Raw genomic sequence first — 17,049 nt, forward strand, 5'->3', positions numbered from 1 at the left:
AAAGCCCCCAAAATCGATTGGTTAGTCTGGATATTAGCAAAGTTACGAGGAACACTGGAATCGTTAAATGTGCTAGTCACCAGTTCTCCTCTTCACTTAGTAACTAGGACGAAGAGGCCAAATTAATGAACTTCGCTTCACTTTACGAAGTGGACGGAATCTTCAAACGACGCACCACAGCTATATTAACAGATTCGTTGCAAAGGAAGTTACTGGCTGTGTGAAAAATGTTGCTGCGCAAGTAATTATCGATCAACTTCAGAATTTTGCCCTATTGCTGAACGCATCACGAGGTTCAAGAAAGTTTCATGATTCGAGGAAGACTCCGAAATAGGGTATGGAGTTAGTTTTATTGCAGATAGCTCAGTTACTTAACATTTATACCCTTGGGAAATTTAACAATAAGCAAAGGCTTTTTGGGTATTGATAATCTGCTATGTTCTTGTCGAACGAATATTTAAATATTTAAAAAAAAACCAAGTAGTGACGATTTTATGATATTACAGATTTGGGAATTACTTCTGGTGGTTGAATGGAAAAAGATTTGTAGTTAGCGCAGTTTGCAAGGTGCCTTACAATCCAGAAGGTTTGGGTGTAGCAAGCTTCGGTTTAGTCCTAAGAGATGCAATAATTTTGTCTAAACGCTGCATGCTTAATCAAACACACAAACTAAACAATTGGATTTTGCGTGACTAAAGTTGTGTAGCCATGATACGAAAATTACAGCATTTAAAGAATGAAAACTTGATAAAGTAACAAGAATGTCATGTTCTTACCACATACGTTTATCTGATGAATATCTAATAATACTAGATACTGAAAGTGTTACGTGATTGCAACAATTCGTAGCGTGGGAAAGTAATCAAATGGCGTTAGTTGAAATAACACAACATAATTACCAAGCTTCGTCATAATATTTGCATCTAAAGCACGGTATCCGGTAGTCCAACAAAGAAAGCTTATGAAAAGTTTTACTTTTTAAATTTTAACTCGATTCAATAAACTTTCCATTGTTCATCCAGTTCGAATACTGCTTGACATCGCTGAATCGTTTTCTTAATTGCAAAATACTTTGATCGCGAAAGAATAGATTGTTTTCTAGAGGTGGAAACTTTTACAGAAGAATTTGCGGAATCTGTTCTAGTATAAGTGGCGTGACAGGGAAACTGTACATCAACTGACGCGAAACCCAAATAAACTCACTGAGAATTAAATTCCTAAAGCTTGTGAAATACCTGACAATAAGCCAGACAATAGGTGAATTCATGCAACAATTTTCATTATCTGTATTCTCTCTATTTCGTTTATCAACAATGATTGAAACGAGGTTGTTAAAATAGTTTGAGAATAGTTTGGTTTACTTTTAAGATACATATTTCTTGTGAAAAGTCATTATGTTTATTTTTACAGAAATCATCGTGTACATTATGCTTGTCTTTTGTAACAAACAAAGTCAATACTGAGGACTCAAGTCCTTTCTACAATCAGACAGCTTTTTCCGAAATCACCGTCTGATTTGACAGTCTGAGAGGGGCGTGTGATAAATAAGAGTTTTATTTTTCGCTGGAAGACGTAACAAAGAGAGTAAATTTAAGTCGGTAGAAAATCCCAGACATCTTGAAATCGAACTAAGTTGGGTTCGAATCCTCGCGGGATCTACCCAGATGTTTTTTTTTACGTTTCGCGTTCGTGTCAATCGTGTCAGTTACTTTCACTGGTTTTCTCGCGTTGCAATTAGCTCAGGATCAATCTATTCTCTTCTTTTATCACATTTCTGTTACCTATCGTGGTAGTAGGCATTCTCTCCGGTAAAGAGGACTTGAACATCGCAAGTTCTCTTCATTCAGTTATCTTATCACGCAGATTTCAGATAAATTTTTTCATTAAGTGGAGGTTGGCTCTCTAAACACATCACTAAATATGGTAAATACGCCGACACTATACTGAAAGTTAATTGAAAGGTGGTGAGTTAAGTCTTGATCATGGAGTTATGACCATCAACCCTTTCGCCTCTTTGAGGATAAACATTAAACAGTCCATCAGTAGTTATGAAGAATGGACGTTACTGAATTTTATTTGAATGGTTTTCAGTAGTACTTTACAGTGCAAATGGAAAATACGCGGTTTATTATCTCTCAAACAATATATCCAAAGGTCCCTAAACAGGCACTTGGCGATAAGGGGAGAAACCACAGATGACCCAAGCTCAATATACTCGAATGAGAAAAAGTTTGCGTTTAGAACCGAACATTGAAAGTTAAACTCGAAACAGTATGAATTAATTATCACGCTGAATCGACTCAAAAACAACACCGGTGATAGAGAAACACATTAAAAAACGGGTCAGGTTTTCTTTCCTTGTAAAACGATCTTGGGTGCCTGAGGGGTGACTCGCAGGAGTGGGCTTGGACGCGAGTGCAAAGTCAGTGTGACTGATTGACACCGGCGGCATACTGAATGAAAACCTTTATTCGTATTACATGCCGAGGGTTAAAAGGTTACTTCAGAACAACCGCTACAAGCTGTGATTTTTGTTTCAGAAGGAAACTGTTGTGCCATTTATTACCAATTGTTCCGATTTCTGTGGATATTTGACGATCGGTGGGTGAGTAAAGTGTACTTGGTTTTCTGTACGTTAATAAAGCCTCCGTTACTATTCGCTTTCGATGTGGCCATGTGGTTGCAAATCTTTCTCTCTGCTATTGTTAACTCATGAGAAAACTTGCAAACGGTGTGGTGGGGTCGTGTCTTCCGCTCACACTTGCAGTCAAATAGTTAAGTCTTTCTGTTTCAAAATCAAATAATTTAAAAATCTTCACGAGCTTGATGCTATACAGCGTGAATGATAACAAACTCTATTGTAAACACGCCCCTTCATTTTCTTTGTCGTCAGATATCGCGTGGTGCAGATGACTTCTTCAAAATACTTTGATAGGTTTTTCTATCCACATCGCAGCCGCAGATTTTTCATCGCTTTGCTGTTCGTGTAGAGCTACTTTTGCCTCGCTGAAAATAACGAAATATTGTTTCGTGCGTTTGAGTTTTGTTAAATTAAACCATCGAGTTATCGGCGATCAAGAATCGAAGTGGCTATAGAACGGCTAACAATTCTTTGTTTGGAAAGCAAATATAATTTCCTGTTTATTTTTCAGCTTTTAAAACTTGAGAGTAACTGCCGACTGAAAAGACAAGTTTCCATTAACAAGTGTAGGAATTTGATATTCCGCCTGCACATATTTCCTCCGTTCGAGACATTTCATGGCATTTCCCTTTTGACTTTTGAGTGCACTTGCCAGCTCATATCGATAGCTGAACATTCTGATGAGTATCGAGTTTAGGGCTTAACATAAGTTCTTAATTAACGGCTAATAGGACTGTGTCACGAGACACGACTCGTCCTTTTCTCTCTTCACTTAAACACTCACTATGTGACTGCGAATTAATGGAGAAATATGATTTTGATTCAACGTGTAATGTCGTAGATTGGTTAGAATTCTGGGAGTATGAAAAATGCCTGGCCGCGCGCCCATGGCCACCCACAACGAAACTTTTAAAATAATGTTGTGTCATTTCTTTCAGCCACGTAAACTAATCATGTGCAGCTTATGGATCAGTTTCTTCATGGTAATTTTGGAGACACAAGGTAATGTTTTTGTTTGACTCCGTCTTTTGTCCTTAAGAGTGAATAACATCTAGCTTCTACTTATAATAAATATCATCCCAGAATCAAACGTTGAAGTCACAAGAATAAAGGAAATGATTACCAAGTAAAGAAGCTTGATTGTTCAAAAAAATTCTCTTTCTCCGCACATTAGGAAATGTATAAAGAACGGTATGGAGAATATGCATACTGATGTTGGAGTGTAAAGGGTTCATTTTTAATTTTTTTTGCGGCAAAGCCAATGCTTTCTTTGCCTTCTTTAGGTGGTTCTGTGTAATATCCTTTTAAAGGCATGCCACTTCTTTGACTGATCTTTCCGTTTTTGATTTAAAAATCTGAAAGCTTGTGTCATCTTCTCATAATTAGCTCCTTAAAGCTGGATCTGAAGTGACCTCGGCTTAGCTTTGCAAATGAATAAAGGCTGATAGTTTCTAAAGAAACTGTTTGGGGCTGCGTCGGTAGGGGTAACGAAATAATTTGAATATATCAACAAAGTTGAAATGGTAAATTGGCCACCATTACGATTATAAAAGCTGACGTTTCGAGCGTTAGCCCTTCGTCGGAGCGAATAGAGGAATTGTGGGTTGTGTGTGCTTTTAAAGGCAGAAAATGGAGCTACGTTATTGGTGATCGATTCCGAGAAGACATTCGCGACGTGGAGGAGAATGACAAGGACACATCGAAACCAGTCGCTAGACATTTTAATTTACCTAATCATTCTAAACAACATATGGCAATCTGCGGTCTTTCCTTACACTTAGGTAGCACGGAAAGCCGTAAAACTCTTTAAAAAATTAAAGGCTCATCTTTCAAACTGGCAGTCTAAATCCCACAGGTATCAACCAGAGGAGGGTGATCGCGGTTCGGAAAGGATCATGGGTGATTTAGAGAATCTCGCTTCATTTGAGCTGACCTTCACCGCGTTCGGAGCTCTCGGTGCCGTGCTCTCTTATGGATGCCACAACTACCAATGCGTTTGGTGTCGATTTTTTGCAGCATAATGTCATTTACTAACATCTTTTTCAGCGAACAAAACTTTCCTTGAAGAACTCCACCTGTTTATTTTAGATCTGTTTTTTCCCCGGAGTATCTCCCTGAGGTTGACAGCCACGTTTGCTCATTCCTGCAAATATTGTTATTTTTATTGAATTATTGTCTCTTGAAAATTTCTCCAACATAGTTTCTTAAACTGAATACTGTAATTTTAGCTAGTTTGACGATTTGTTTGCATCTCTATGAAGTTCTTTTAGCCATAGTTCTATCTTTTCGTGTGGCGCTCTTTGCAAGTCTCAGATCACCCGGCCACTACTACTACGACTTAGTCATAACGCACAACGTTCAACTTCGGACAAATTTTGCTCGTGTTCAAATGCTTCTAACTTCTATCAAACGCGATCAATACTCCCAAAATTGACAGAGAAAGATGCTGGAATATATGCTGAAGCTAAATATTGCTATGAACCCCAATGCACCTCTTATCATTTTCAAGTTATGGCGATTTTACTGCCTCTCCTTTGAGAGAAGAGAAACAACACAAATACATCTTACCTTCAAAAAATTCTCGCCACGAACAATCTTCGTTTATGTATCTTTGAGTCTGTATAAAATTATTTCTGTCAAAGTAAAGTCTTCCAATCGAAATTCCTCAACTTTTAGTATATACCTCTCTCCAAATCGCAAAAAGTGAAAAGATGTTTAGGTGTGACCTGATTGGCTACTGAACATCACGTGGAAAGTGATCACTCTCCTCTGGGTATCAACGAACGCTTTTCATTCCACTAATTTATTCGTGTTTTTCTCATTGCTATGTTCCCACCAATCACGTAGCTCCATTTTCTGCCTTTATAAGCACACACAACCCACAATTCCTCTATTCGCTCCGACGAAGGGCTAACGCTAGAAACGTCAGCTTTTATAATCGCAACGGTGGCCAATTTACCATTTCAACTTTGTTGATATAATCAAATTATTAGCTTTACAAAAGCATTTTTAGTTTTGGCAGCACTTAAGAATTAACTACACATTAAGTAAACTATGTATTGATTTATTCATTTTCGTATGAATACTTCAATATTCATCTTTTTTTCTTTTATTGCAATTCAGCGTTTAGGATAACTGTGAACTTAACTGATGGCCCAGGATCGTATGCTGGCCGAGTAGAAGTGAAGTACAATGGAAACTGGGGTCGAGTCTGTGATTACGGTATAAACATAAATATTGGCCACGTGATATGCAGACAGCTTGGTTACCCACAAGCCATTGCCACCCCATCTAATAATGCTTTTGGCCCTGGAAATACTTCCTATGGGATGACCAGTGTCAGATGTGATGGAAATGAAAGCAGCTTGGCTGAGTGTGATTACAACTGGGAAAGAGCTCCTTGTACAAAGGGGCTTAAAGGTGCTTTGGGAGTGGTCTGTGAAAAACTCAACATGACAGTCTGTAAGTTTGTTTTGGATCTTGTGTGTCTTTTTTTTTCTATTATGAAATCCGGGTCGTGATGTCCCCTTCGCCGTTGCTCTTTGGAATGTCACCCAACACTCCCCCTATGCGCGAAATTCCTTAGACTGAGCAGTTGCGAAGAAGACCAAGTCGTTGTGGAAGTTAACCACCTCCGCTTAGGTCAATTGGTTAGAGCGCCGGACTGTTGTGCGGGAGGTCGAGGGTTCGAGCTCCGGTCGAACCAACACTCCAGGTCCTAAAATAACTGAAGATAATATGCTACCTTTCTATAGTATCAAGAAATGGATAGACATTCTAGTCTTCTCAGATAAGGACGAATAAACCGTAGTTCCCGTCTCTTTCATCTATTAATTAGTTAATTTGGTTAAGCAGGGGACGTTAAAGAACCCACTCACAAGGTTACTGTGATGTGGTCTGGCCTGTTTACTGGGAATTGGGAGGGAGGGGACATCTTCAAATAAGTTTCCTTCGATTGATTGTAAACTGCTTATGCAGTCCGGCAAATTTCCCTAGAAAAGTGTTGTGATGCGCATTTGATCATATCCAAATATGTTAATTTGCGCAATATAAACATTAAATTATATTTGTGAAATTATTATTATTATTAATTTCTGATCAGATCTTAGTTGTAAGGATGTGAAGTATGCATTTAGAATCGTGCACAGATGCATTCCTTTAAAGTTTTTATTGAAAGCACGAATCAACATGGGTGCAATGAGACTTACTTCTTTGTCTGTTTTAAGCTCATCCCTTACCACTTCGTCTCGCCCACGCCTCAGTACCTTACGCTGGGTGTGTTCAAGTGGAATACGCAGGGATCTGGGGCCAGATTGGGATGTTCGGCTGGGATCAAGAAGATGGCCGCGTCGCCTGCAGACAGCTTGGGTACCCAGATGTATTGACAGTTCTATATAAATGTCTTTACCCGCCACGTTACTTCACGTTAACCTGGATGGACAGTGTGAAATGCACTGGCAACGAACTGTCTTTGTCAAACTGTACCTATGAACTGGTCACATACAGAAGTGCGCAGTGGACTAATGCTGGAGTGGTTTGTAAAAATAATAGCGAAACAGGTAAATGAAGTAGGTATTAACAGCAAGTATCTCTTAATGTTTCTCTCAATCGCTAGGCTAACCACCGTCCCAGAAAAAGCTTGGCATTCCGGTCACAGCACACTTTACAACGTAAGAATCTGTCAAAATTGTACAAAGGAACTTTACGAGTTGCATTTTTTTTTAAACCCTTGAAAGACAGATGTCCATGTTATTCAACAACAAACCATGGCCTCTTTTCCACAAACATTAACGTTTGCTAACGATAAACAAACGACTGAGATGAATAACCTTTCTTAGTTGGTCCCCGGCCGAACCAACACTCAAGGTCTTGAAATAATTGAGAAGAATATGCCGCCTTTCTATAACATCAAGAAAGGCTTGGATATTGTAGTCTTCTCAGATAGGGACGAATGAATGGAGGTCCCGTCTCCTGTAGGGTTAGGGGTAGGAGACGTTAATTTCCCACACACGAGATTACTGTGTGATGGATGTCCTCCTCTGGGCTGGGATGGGTGGGTTTACTGGGCCCGCAGTAATTGGCGCAAGCTGTTGCGGTGTCCCTGCCTGTCGGCAAAGCTAATAAAATAAAAGAAAAAGGGTTTGCCAATTAATATATGTAGCTAAAAGTAGGTATGTCGCACAATCTGTACTGTTTTGTTTGTTTGTTTTCTTTTTCAGTTTTCCAAATTCGTCTTCGAAAGTGGTCGGTTTCTTATGCCGGACGTGTCGAAGTATTTTTGGCAGGAAAATGGGGCGCGATTAACAGCCACAACTGGCGGTTAGCAGATGCTCACGTGACCTGCAGACGGTTGGGTTTCTCTGGAGCGGATCTGGCCGTCCGTGGGGCCACGTATGTTTTTAACGCAAAGTTTTCCGTGAGCGCAATGGGCATTCAATGGATAGACAATGTTGAGTGTCTTGGGAATGAATCCTATTTACATGAATGCCCACATGAAGTGTCCTTTGTTCATGTGGAAGTATTTGAAGCTGGCGTAGTATGTAAAACCGAAAATGCAGGTAAAAGTTTACGGATCAAAGTCAGTATTTGAGCAACTGCGAACCTACCCCTCCCCTGACTCAGTCAGCCGATTACAAGTAAGGGATAATGAAGGATTACGGGAGGGGTGGTTGCGCAGTCGCTAAGATACAGTGCAATGTTCAGCAAGCAACCGTGGACGATAATCCTACTCTTGTACGTTGGATCAGCAGTGATCTAATCGGCCCAAAATAACGAATATAAATATAGAGGCAAGACCGATACAGCGTAGATAAGTTTTAAGACGGAGCACTATATTTCGGCTGGCCAAACCAGCCTTCTTCGGATGCAGTGGGAATTGACATAGAATTAAAGTGGTACTTAGATAGCTGTATGATGTAATAGCGGAAATACGTAAAACTAATTTGATTAACAATGAGATATCAATTAAAAATAGAAGTAAAGTAGGGTAAATTGAATAAATAAAATAACTAAAAGTAAGAATAGTAGAAGGAAAAATACCAATACATTTCTTCGCGGGCTTTAAGGCCATCGGGATAAATAGTATTGCCTCTTGAAATTAAAAAAGCTTCCCTGGCCTTGCGGAACGAGTCTCTCTTGGAAAACACTTTTTCGATGGCGATAAGCTCCATGACGTAAGCAGAGTGGTTGGGAGAGGAAAGGAAGTGTTCTGCCACTGTAGTAGGTTTGGATTTAGAGTTAGGTTTATCAATGGTACGGCGGTGTTCGTTAAAACGGTTATTTAAACGTCGTTTAGTTTCTCCTATGTATTGTAAGTTACAGCCGAGCGATTACATTAATTAATTAGATAAGGTTTTGAGTGTCACAAGTAAAGTGAGATTTAATAGTACGTGTTTCGCCGGTAGAAAAAAAGGTATAGTTAGTAAGTCCGTCAGAGATGTAGGGGCAAGTAACGCAGTTACTACCACAACGGAAAGAGCCGGTGGGGGGGGGGGGGGGGGTAGCTGGAGTTGAGGATGGGAAGTGGTAGAATTGGCGGGGAGTTTGGCTGTAACTAATGTGTCGCGAAGGTTGGGGAAGCGTCTGAAGGCAGCAACTGGCAGCTGAGGATAAGCTTTCTTGCAGCGGTTAGAAGACAGCTGCAAATGCCAGTGTTTTTTATAATGTTGGAGATGTGAGGAAGCGATGGATTAAAAGTAGTTATTAATGGAATACGGTTAGGTTTTTTTACGTCTTTAGTTTGCAAGGTGAGTGTGCGGGGGATGTCAGCGACGCGTTGTATTTGTTTGGTGACGAATTTATGGCTGTAAACTCGTTTGAGAAGGTATGTGGTAAGTTGAGCGGCGCGAGTCTTAAAATCTTTGTCTGTAGAACAGATACGTCGTAGGCGGAGTGCTACACTGAACGGAATGGCTTTTTTGGTATGTAATGGATGGCAAGAAAAGTACAATAAATACATGTGTTTGTCCGTGGGTTTGGTGTAGAGGTCAGTGTAGATATTACCGTCGGTGCTTAAAGAGACACTAACGTCAAGTAAAGCCACGTTAGTGGAAGAGTGTGAGCTGGTGAATTTAATGGTGGGGTGAATATTGTTGACCTTAATGGCCTTAACGCTCGCGAAGACATGTATTACTGTTTTTCCTTCTCCTATTCTTACTTCTAGTTATTTTATTTATTCAATTTACCCTTCTTTACTTCTATTTTTAGTTACTATTTCTATTTTTAATTGTTATCTCATTGTCAATCAAATTCGTTTTACGTATTTCCGCTATCACATCATACAGCTATCTAAGTACCACCTTAATTCTATGTTAATTCCCACTGCACCTGAAGAAGGCTGGTTTGGCCAGCCGAAATATAATGCTAAAGATACTGACGCTGATCCAAGTTTACCATGAAATTTCGAATGTTTGTGTACTCAAACAGGTTTGAATACGACGATTTCAAGCTTTGATTAATTTTAACCAGAGCAAATCTGTAGAGATTTAAGAATCCATGATATTGTGGCTGACAATCCAATCTTTGAAAAAAATTACAGCTGAACTTTAGCAAGTTCATTTAATCTCTCAGTGCAGTTAACTTAAAAAAATCAGCCTACCTTGAACGAAATACATAGTTTGTTTGCTAACATACTGAGGCATTACAAACAATTAAAATAAGAAACCAATTTATGGAGACTTTTTAAAGGTTAATGCGTTTAATTATGTTCCATTAGTTAAACAAATCAGGCTTGCTGGAAGCAATATGACTAACGCTGGCCGTGTTGAAGTTAACATTGCTGGAGTCTGGGGTACAATCCGAAATAGGGGCTGGAATCTTACGTCTGCACACGTGGCGTGCAGAGAGCTCGGTTACCCAGGAGCTGAAACTGCCATCTTGTTCGCTGTTATACCCTTTGGAAGAGGGGAAGGACCTGTCTGGATGTCAAACCTTAAATGTCAGGGACACGAAAGCTCATTATGGGAATGCTCTTGGTCCAGGATTGCTGGCATCTACTGGGATCATGACAATGACGCCGGTGTTGTTTGTCGCCTAGAGGACCCCAGTGAGTACAAGCGTGGTTCATATTTTTCCTCATTCTCCCCGGGAAACCGGTCTCTCGCAAGTCTTCTTCCGAGGGGTAGCCCCCAGGGGTAGCCGTGAAACGGTTCTTTATCTGATTTTGTCGCAGACCCCTCGTAACATTCTGCTTAAGACATCCCTGACCACGCCTGTCCAATTTGGAGAAGTTTTCTTCCTCCACTTTTTTATTCCACCTTTCGCTTTAGTAATCAGTAAATTGCCGTCCAAAACAAAATAACTCATAAGTCTATAAATTTTAATAGCTTTATTTTGTTGGCTTTCACTTACCTTTTCTGTGCTGGATTATCCATGCTTGGACCTCATTAGTTTGTATGTTTTGTTCACACATTTTAGGTCTCAAGGGAATTCTCCGCTTTTTCTCTTCCTTGTGAATGGGAAGAAATTTATAGGAAACTGTTCTCTGGAGTATTTAATACTGCATGACTTGAAGTGGGTAAACCTAACTTATTACACGACTCAGGCAGTCAGAGGGCCAATAACTAAAATCAACCAATCAAAATGCTCTATTGCCGGTCAATATTCTCTCCGTATTGGACCGGGCACTGCCCCGAATGGTCCCGAATGATACCGCACTTGTGTCCCTTTGAACTTCAGTCGTATAATAAATCTATTAATATCCGAGCTTGCTCGGGACCGTACTGGAAGAATATCGGCCCTCGGTCTTTTTTGTATGGACCGAGCTGCGCTCGGTCCGTACTGTCAAGACCTCGGGCCGATATTCTCCCAGTATAGCCCTCGTGCTTGGTTAATAAGATATATATATAAGCTTCAGAGGTCTATCTGTTTTGCCCTTTATGCGGACTAACAATATATTTTATTTGGAATCCTGCAGGTAGCTACACGAGCGCACCAGGTGAGATATTAAGCTGTTTAACAACAGTTGATAACAATAGACCTTTCTCGTCAGTCTTGGTAGAGTTCTGATTATTAACTCTAACTATTAACCCTGGTATTGAGTACAATAAATATCTCAACATTGTGTCCGCACGCTTACTGATTCAGTAATGAGATTGGTGAATTGTATTTTAGTATATATTAACGCTTTTCCTGATTTGCATTTTGTCCATTTCTCACTCCAAAGACTCAAACGCTGCGAGGGCCTTGGAAATTGGTCTCCCTGTGACAGCAGCTTTTCTACTTCTTCTCGGGTTTGCAGCTGTTTTTTACTTCCGGTATTACCGTAGATGGCGAGGGGACCGGAACGACCAGACAAGAGACTTCGTGACTATGAACGATGTTAGCATCGTAAGTGTACTCTCAATGTTGTCCTTTATGAAATTGATAAAATGATTTAAGCATTGACAAATCTTTGAAGATGTTCGACGATCCTCAGATAGTTTTTCTGTAGTAATATTCCTCAGTTCTTGAAACACATCGCTCTAGTGACCCCAAATCTGTTTTACATTTTAAGTCCCTACTCACCCTCCGAGGTTTATATATATTTCGCTTCTTTGCGTTATCAGGATTAATCTCCAAAAACATTTTTTCGATTGATTAAATATTTCCCGAGATATACCGCCTCAAAGTTACTCTTTTGGCCACGCCCTTTTGACTTGGCCGGGAGAGAATTACTGGGCCGAGTCTCGGACCTACTACCTCTCCAACATTCAGTGACGTCACAGCAAGAACGAATGTTAACTTCTTGTATAAGAACATGTGTCTATTGCTGTAAAATGATGTGAAAATGCCGACTCGTTGCGTGGTCGCTGGTTGCTCAAATACATCAGATTCGTCTAAAGACATATTCCTCCATAAAATACCGTGAATGTAGGCACATCGATGGAAAGACGTTCTGGCAGTGACGTCATGAGGGAATTTAAGTTACCAGTATTAACTTCGCCCGGCCAAATCAAAAGGGCGTAGCCAAAGGACGAACTTTGAGGCGGCATATCTCGGAGAATATTTAATCAATCAAAAAAAATTTTTTTTAGATTAATCCTGATAACGCAAAGAATAGAAATATACATAAACGTCTGGGGCTGAATAGGGACTTAAAATTAGGTGAGAAAACTTGAATCAACCCAACAGTGTTTTCGCATCAGTCACTTATTGCCATGAACTTTTCTCAGATATATAAGATCACGAACTTGTATCTCAAACCACATTGACCCACTGTTTGATTAGTGAAATAGTCTTCTTAGTCCACAGAAACTGGCCAGTCAAATCCAGGATTTGAAAGAACTGACTCTTCTTACCGAGTTAAATTAGACTCCGATAACAACGATTCCTCGGTGGACTGGTGCGAGATTTCAAGAGATAGTCTTACTCTCGGAGAGAAGTTTGGAACAGAATCTGACGGAGGAACGTTTCGAGGGAAACTTTCTCTTGTGAATGGAAATATAGCAAATTGTATCGTGAAAACAGCTAAGGGTATTGAATCATTGACCTCTTTTTGTCTTTTCCAGATATAGTGCTAAACACTTCCTCTCAGCATAAACGGACAATTGCTCTGAAAAGGTCAACTTTTAACAAATCTAATCCGAATTTTTGAACAAGAAATCCCGTTACACGGGGTGTTTCTTGCGTTTCTTCGATTTGGTCATGGAGGAGTTAATTTGAAGTGCAAATTGATAAGACTTTCATGCAGACGTAATGATTGCTACTGATGGCCGTCCAATCATGGCCATTGAGCGCATTGCAAAATCAGCTAAGAACTACATCCTTTTCATTTTTCCAGATTCTAAAGAAAGTAGATCATCAGATAGCGAGAATGGTCTGTTAACTGAACTTAAAATCTTAAGCTGCTTGGGAAGCCATCCCAACATACTCAACCTCTTCGGGGCTTGCACTTTAAAAGGTGAGAGTCTGGTGACTAGAATTCAGGTAAAATGTAATGGCTCATTTCCGTTTTGCCAGTTCAATTACTTTGGCCTCTTTTCAAAGTGAATCCTGGTGCTCACCCAACTAAATGATGATGAGTTTTCATTCACATGCGAATTAAACTCATTTTCATAAGAATGAATCAGCACTAGGTCTCGTTTTGAAAGAGAAGTTAGAGGTAATTCGAAAATAGCCTATCGGGACACTTTTATGCACAAAGGCTCATATGACATATGTGCTTTACATATCTGAAGAATTATACCCTTAAGAGCGTTACAAGGTCATAAGAGTTTGAAAAGGGTTTTAATAACTATGGTGACTTCCTAAAATTATTAAGGAAGTGAAATATTGAGAATTCCGTAAGTTTCAAAAGATTCCTTTCACATCTTGGTTGGTCAATGAGAAGATAACTTGTAATGATCCTGAAGCGCCGAAGCTCAGCTTTTACTGGCGACGCAAAAGCAAGCATAAGAGTCCATAAAAATTCTTAAAAGCGCAACCACAGGGCTGAAAATATTTTCGCTTCTTTACTTGTATTGCCATTTCTCGTTGTTTTTTATGGAGTCGTGTACTCGTGCTTGTGTTGGCGTCGTTCAACATAGTACGCATCAAGCCGCAAGTGAGTCAATCAAAAACTAAGTCCTCAATTGCATGGTGAAAGCGATTCCTTAAAATTGAACTGCCTGGGCTGAACTTAGCTAGATCAATGGTGGTGGGATTGTTCTTTCTCGTACAGTTTGAAGTTATTAAATGCAGATTGTACAACAAACTGATGGTGTCATCTCTCTTCAGGTCCTACGTATCTCGTCTTTGAGGAAACGGAAGATGGCAGTCTTTTGGAATATCTTAAGAAAAACCAAATGAGTGATGAAATGAATTCTACTCGAAACTTTTGCACGTTATCCAAAGTGGAAAAATTAAAAATAGCTCTTGATGTGTCCAAGGGAATGAAACATATAGCAGAGAGAAAAGTGAGTGGAGAAAGCGTTTGGTCTCAAGTTCGATGTTTGCTCACAATTGATGAATGTTTTAGCCTACGAAGCAAGCCCTGGGGGAAAGGTGGGGGGATTGGGGGGAGCGGAATGCGCGCACATTCTGCTCGCCCCAATCCCCCCTCCTTTCCCCCAGGGCTTGCTTTGCAGGCTATGAATGTTTCTTCCCTTCCTACCCTCGCTCGCAACCCATGCAGTCAAATTGTCTTGTTATGATAGTATCGATAGAGAAATTTCAACCGAGTGTGGAAAGTATTTCGGAATTGCCTTGGTTTTGCGCTGCTTCGCTCTGTGATTGGTCGATCCAGAAAACTGGCGCCAATCTTCTTCCAAACTCAAATTCCTCGCGACTGGGACACCCATGTTTTTTCCTGCGCTTCAAACTATTAGCATACTTTTGCGTTGAGCTCTCATTTGCTCCCTGTGACTGTTGTGGTGTATTTGATTTGGTTTTTTGCGACACTCCATCGGAATCAAGGAACTAAATTTCTCTTCTATTTTTTCTGCTTATATTTTTGGTGGAAGTGTATTCATAAAGATCTCGCTGCCCGAAACGTTCGTCTTGGTAAAAACTGCACTGCCAAAGTCGCTAATATTGGCTGCTTTAGTGGTGACCGCGATCGGACATTCTATGAAGACATTGCAAAGGTATATTAGAAGTTAATCCATCTTTGAGGATTTGTTAAACTGTGGCTACATAACTGCAGCTTTTTTTTTTTTAAATGATACATTTTATTGATGTTTATGTACATCAATTCCTTACCTTTTCAATAGGGAAAGTTACCAGAAGCAAGATGGATGACCCCGGAAAGCTTAGAAACGAAGGATTTCTCGTCTGAATGCGATGTGTGAGTAAAGACAAAAGAGCGTTGTTTATATCTGCAAACACGCTCCTAGATTCTCTCGTCTTTTCGTACTCTCAACGTAGGGGATTGGGAACGAGATTGTTACGTCTACTCTTTGAGCTAAGAGACCTTTGATTTCACATTGTGTAACCTACATTATCATTCAATCATAGATGGTCTTTTGGCGTATTACTTTGGGAGATTGAAACTGGAGGCAAGTACTGTTCAATTCCACAAGGTTTATTTATCTTATGTTTGTTGGGGTGGAGAGTGGAGGATTTGGGGGGGGGGGGGTCTTATGGTTTTTCAGGGGGAACAAAAGGGGGGAATTAGTCCTCACCGACTGAGTATTAAGAGGGGACTATAGAAAATTCACTGCCCATCATGACTGCCAACGAAAGGGGATCCTAATAATTTTACAGAGCCTAAAGGTGGGATCAAGTGAATTTTACCAAAATTTTCTGTCTTTACCACCCACCCGCCCTTTCCAGATAATAAATAATGACTGGTTTCGCCGGTCCCTTATATCGTAAAAAATTCTGAGGGCTCTAGAATAAATTAAATATGTAATTTAATTGGAAGCTTTTTTGTGTGGCTCTTTGGTTTCAGGTGATGTTCCTTATCCTGGAATTCAGGCAAGAGATCTTCTAGAAAGTTTAAAATCTGGATATCGTATGGAAAAACCTATGAAAACTTCTACTGTTGTGTAAGTAAGGCTTTCTTAGTTCTATTTTGAATTTCGACTTTCTCAGTAGCAGGAAAAAATACATCTTTTGATTAAAGCCAAATTTTATATTTGTTGAAGTTTTATATTCGTTCAAAGCGCACTGAGAATGTATTTGGAATTGACCAATCGCTATAGGCACAAAAGTCGAATAATAGAAATAACGTACGGCAGAAAAATTCTAAGCAACAGAAAAAGATGGAAAGGTGTCTCCTCGCCCCAATCCCCGGCCCGAATGGGCACCAAGCGGGGGATAGAGGCAAGGAGACCGGCACCGCCGCCACTTAACGCTAGTTTTATAGAAGAGCAACTTTGAGTGTTGAGTGTTGAAAGTAATCCAAGACTGTTTTGGTTTTCCATCAACTCGGTCTGATTACTTTGGTTTTGGTTTTTCGACGGTCAATTAAAAAAAAACTGGCTCTAAAAGCCAACCTCTTTATTACTCTTTTCCCGCAGCTATGAATTGATGACCAAGTGTTGGCAGTTCTCAGCCAGAGACAGACCAAAGTTCAGTGAACTATGCATGGTGCTGGACACCCTGGTTACCAGGGAGACCTCTGAATAATAAAATTGGCCCATTATTTCTCTCGAATGATTCTCAATTAAGTCGAGATTTTTTATTTCGTTTTATCTTCAAGAGCCAAGTTTCGGTAGGCAGCTCAATTCTCAGCTCATACAGACTCGACTCCCAAGTATTTTGTTGATTACAGCCTTCAAACATTCCCCAGCTGCATTGGTGATCTATCTTGTTTGTCACGCGACTACGCGGCATGGTGATCAATTCGGAAAGTAAAGAAATATTATTCACCATTTCCAAAAAAAAATTATAGAACACCACTGAGAATAATTGGCTATGTCTAACAACCACCTAGAGAGAAAAATCTTGATATAGATTCATTTGTTGTACAGTGAAGATATTTACTAAGAATAGAATGCTTTTCCTGC

The 17,049-nt window shown here is 39.9% G+C and overlaps 1 protein-coding gene across 6 annotated transcripts; it reads left to right on the top strand.

Annotated features, from left to right (window-relative positions):
* The first annotated feature begins 95 nt into the window (after positions 1-95).
* On the top strand, positions 96-16,928 carry LOC111333662 (lysyl oxidase homolog 3A-like). Of its 6 annotated transcripts, none has more exons than XM_088747587.1 (17): positions 96-335; positions 2,541-2,605; positions 3,580-3,643; positions 5,765-6,103; positions 6,868-7,200; positions 7,861-8,199; positions 10,356-10,685; positions 11,556-11,576; positions 11,805-11,968; positions 12,865-13,093; positions 13,401-13,520; positions 14,336-14,514; positions 15,061-15,183; positions 15,310-15,383; positions 15,554-15,594; positions 15,990-16,086; positions 16,561-16,928. In XM_088747587.1, exons 3-17 carry the CDS (start codon positions 3,595-3,597, stop codon positions 16,667-16,669), a joined length of 2,547 nt encoding a protein of 848 aa, XP_088603713.1. In that variant the 5' UTR covers positions 96-335; positions 2,541-2,605; positions 3,580-3,594; the 3' UTR covers positions 16,670-16,928. The 6 variants fall into 6 exon arrangements, with proteins under 6 accessions (XP_088603713.1, XP_088603715.1, XP_088603714.1 ...); XM_088747589.1 differs by having other exon boundaries at positions 2,541-2,601; XM_088747588.1 differs by having other exon boundaries at positions 2,544-2,605.
* The last annotated feature ends 121 nt before the right edge of the window (positions 16,929-17,049 follow it).

This window comes from Stylophora pistillata, chromosome 2 (assembly GCF_964205215.1).
Source record: "Stylophora pistillata chromosome 2, jaStyPist1.2, whole genome shotgun sequence".
NCBI lineage: Eukaryota > Metazoa > Cnidaria > Anthozoa > Scleractinia > Pocilloporidae > Stylophora > Stylophora pistillata.

What these genes read in the sequence shown, in the direction of transcription:
- LOC111333662 (XM_088747585.1), top strand. Translation starts at nt 3,511, where the DNA reads ATGCCTGGCCGCGCGCCCATGGCCACCCACAACGAAACTTTTAAAATA. An exon ending in TAGCTACACGAGCGCACCAG is followed by an intron (nt 11,577 to 11,804) that starts GTGAGATATTAA and finishes CTCACTCCAAAG; the next exon opens with ACTCAAACGCTGCGAGGGCC. An exon ending in TTGGGAGATTGAAACTGGAG is followed by an intron (nt 15,595 to 15,989) that starts GCAAGTACTGTT and finishes CTTTGGTTTCAG; the next exon opens with GTGATGTTCCTTATCCTGGA.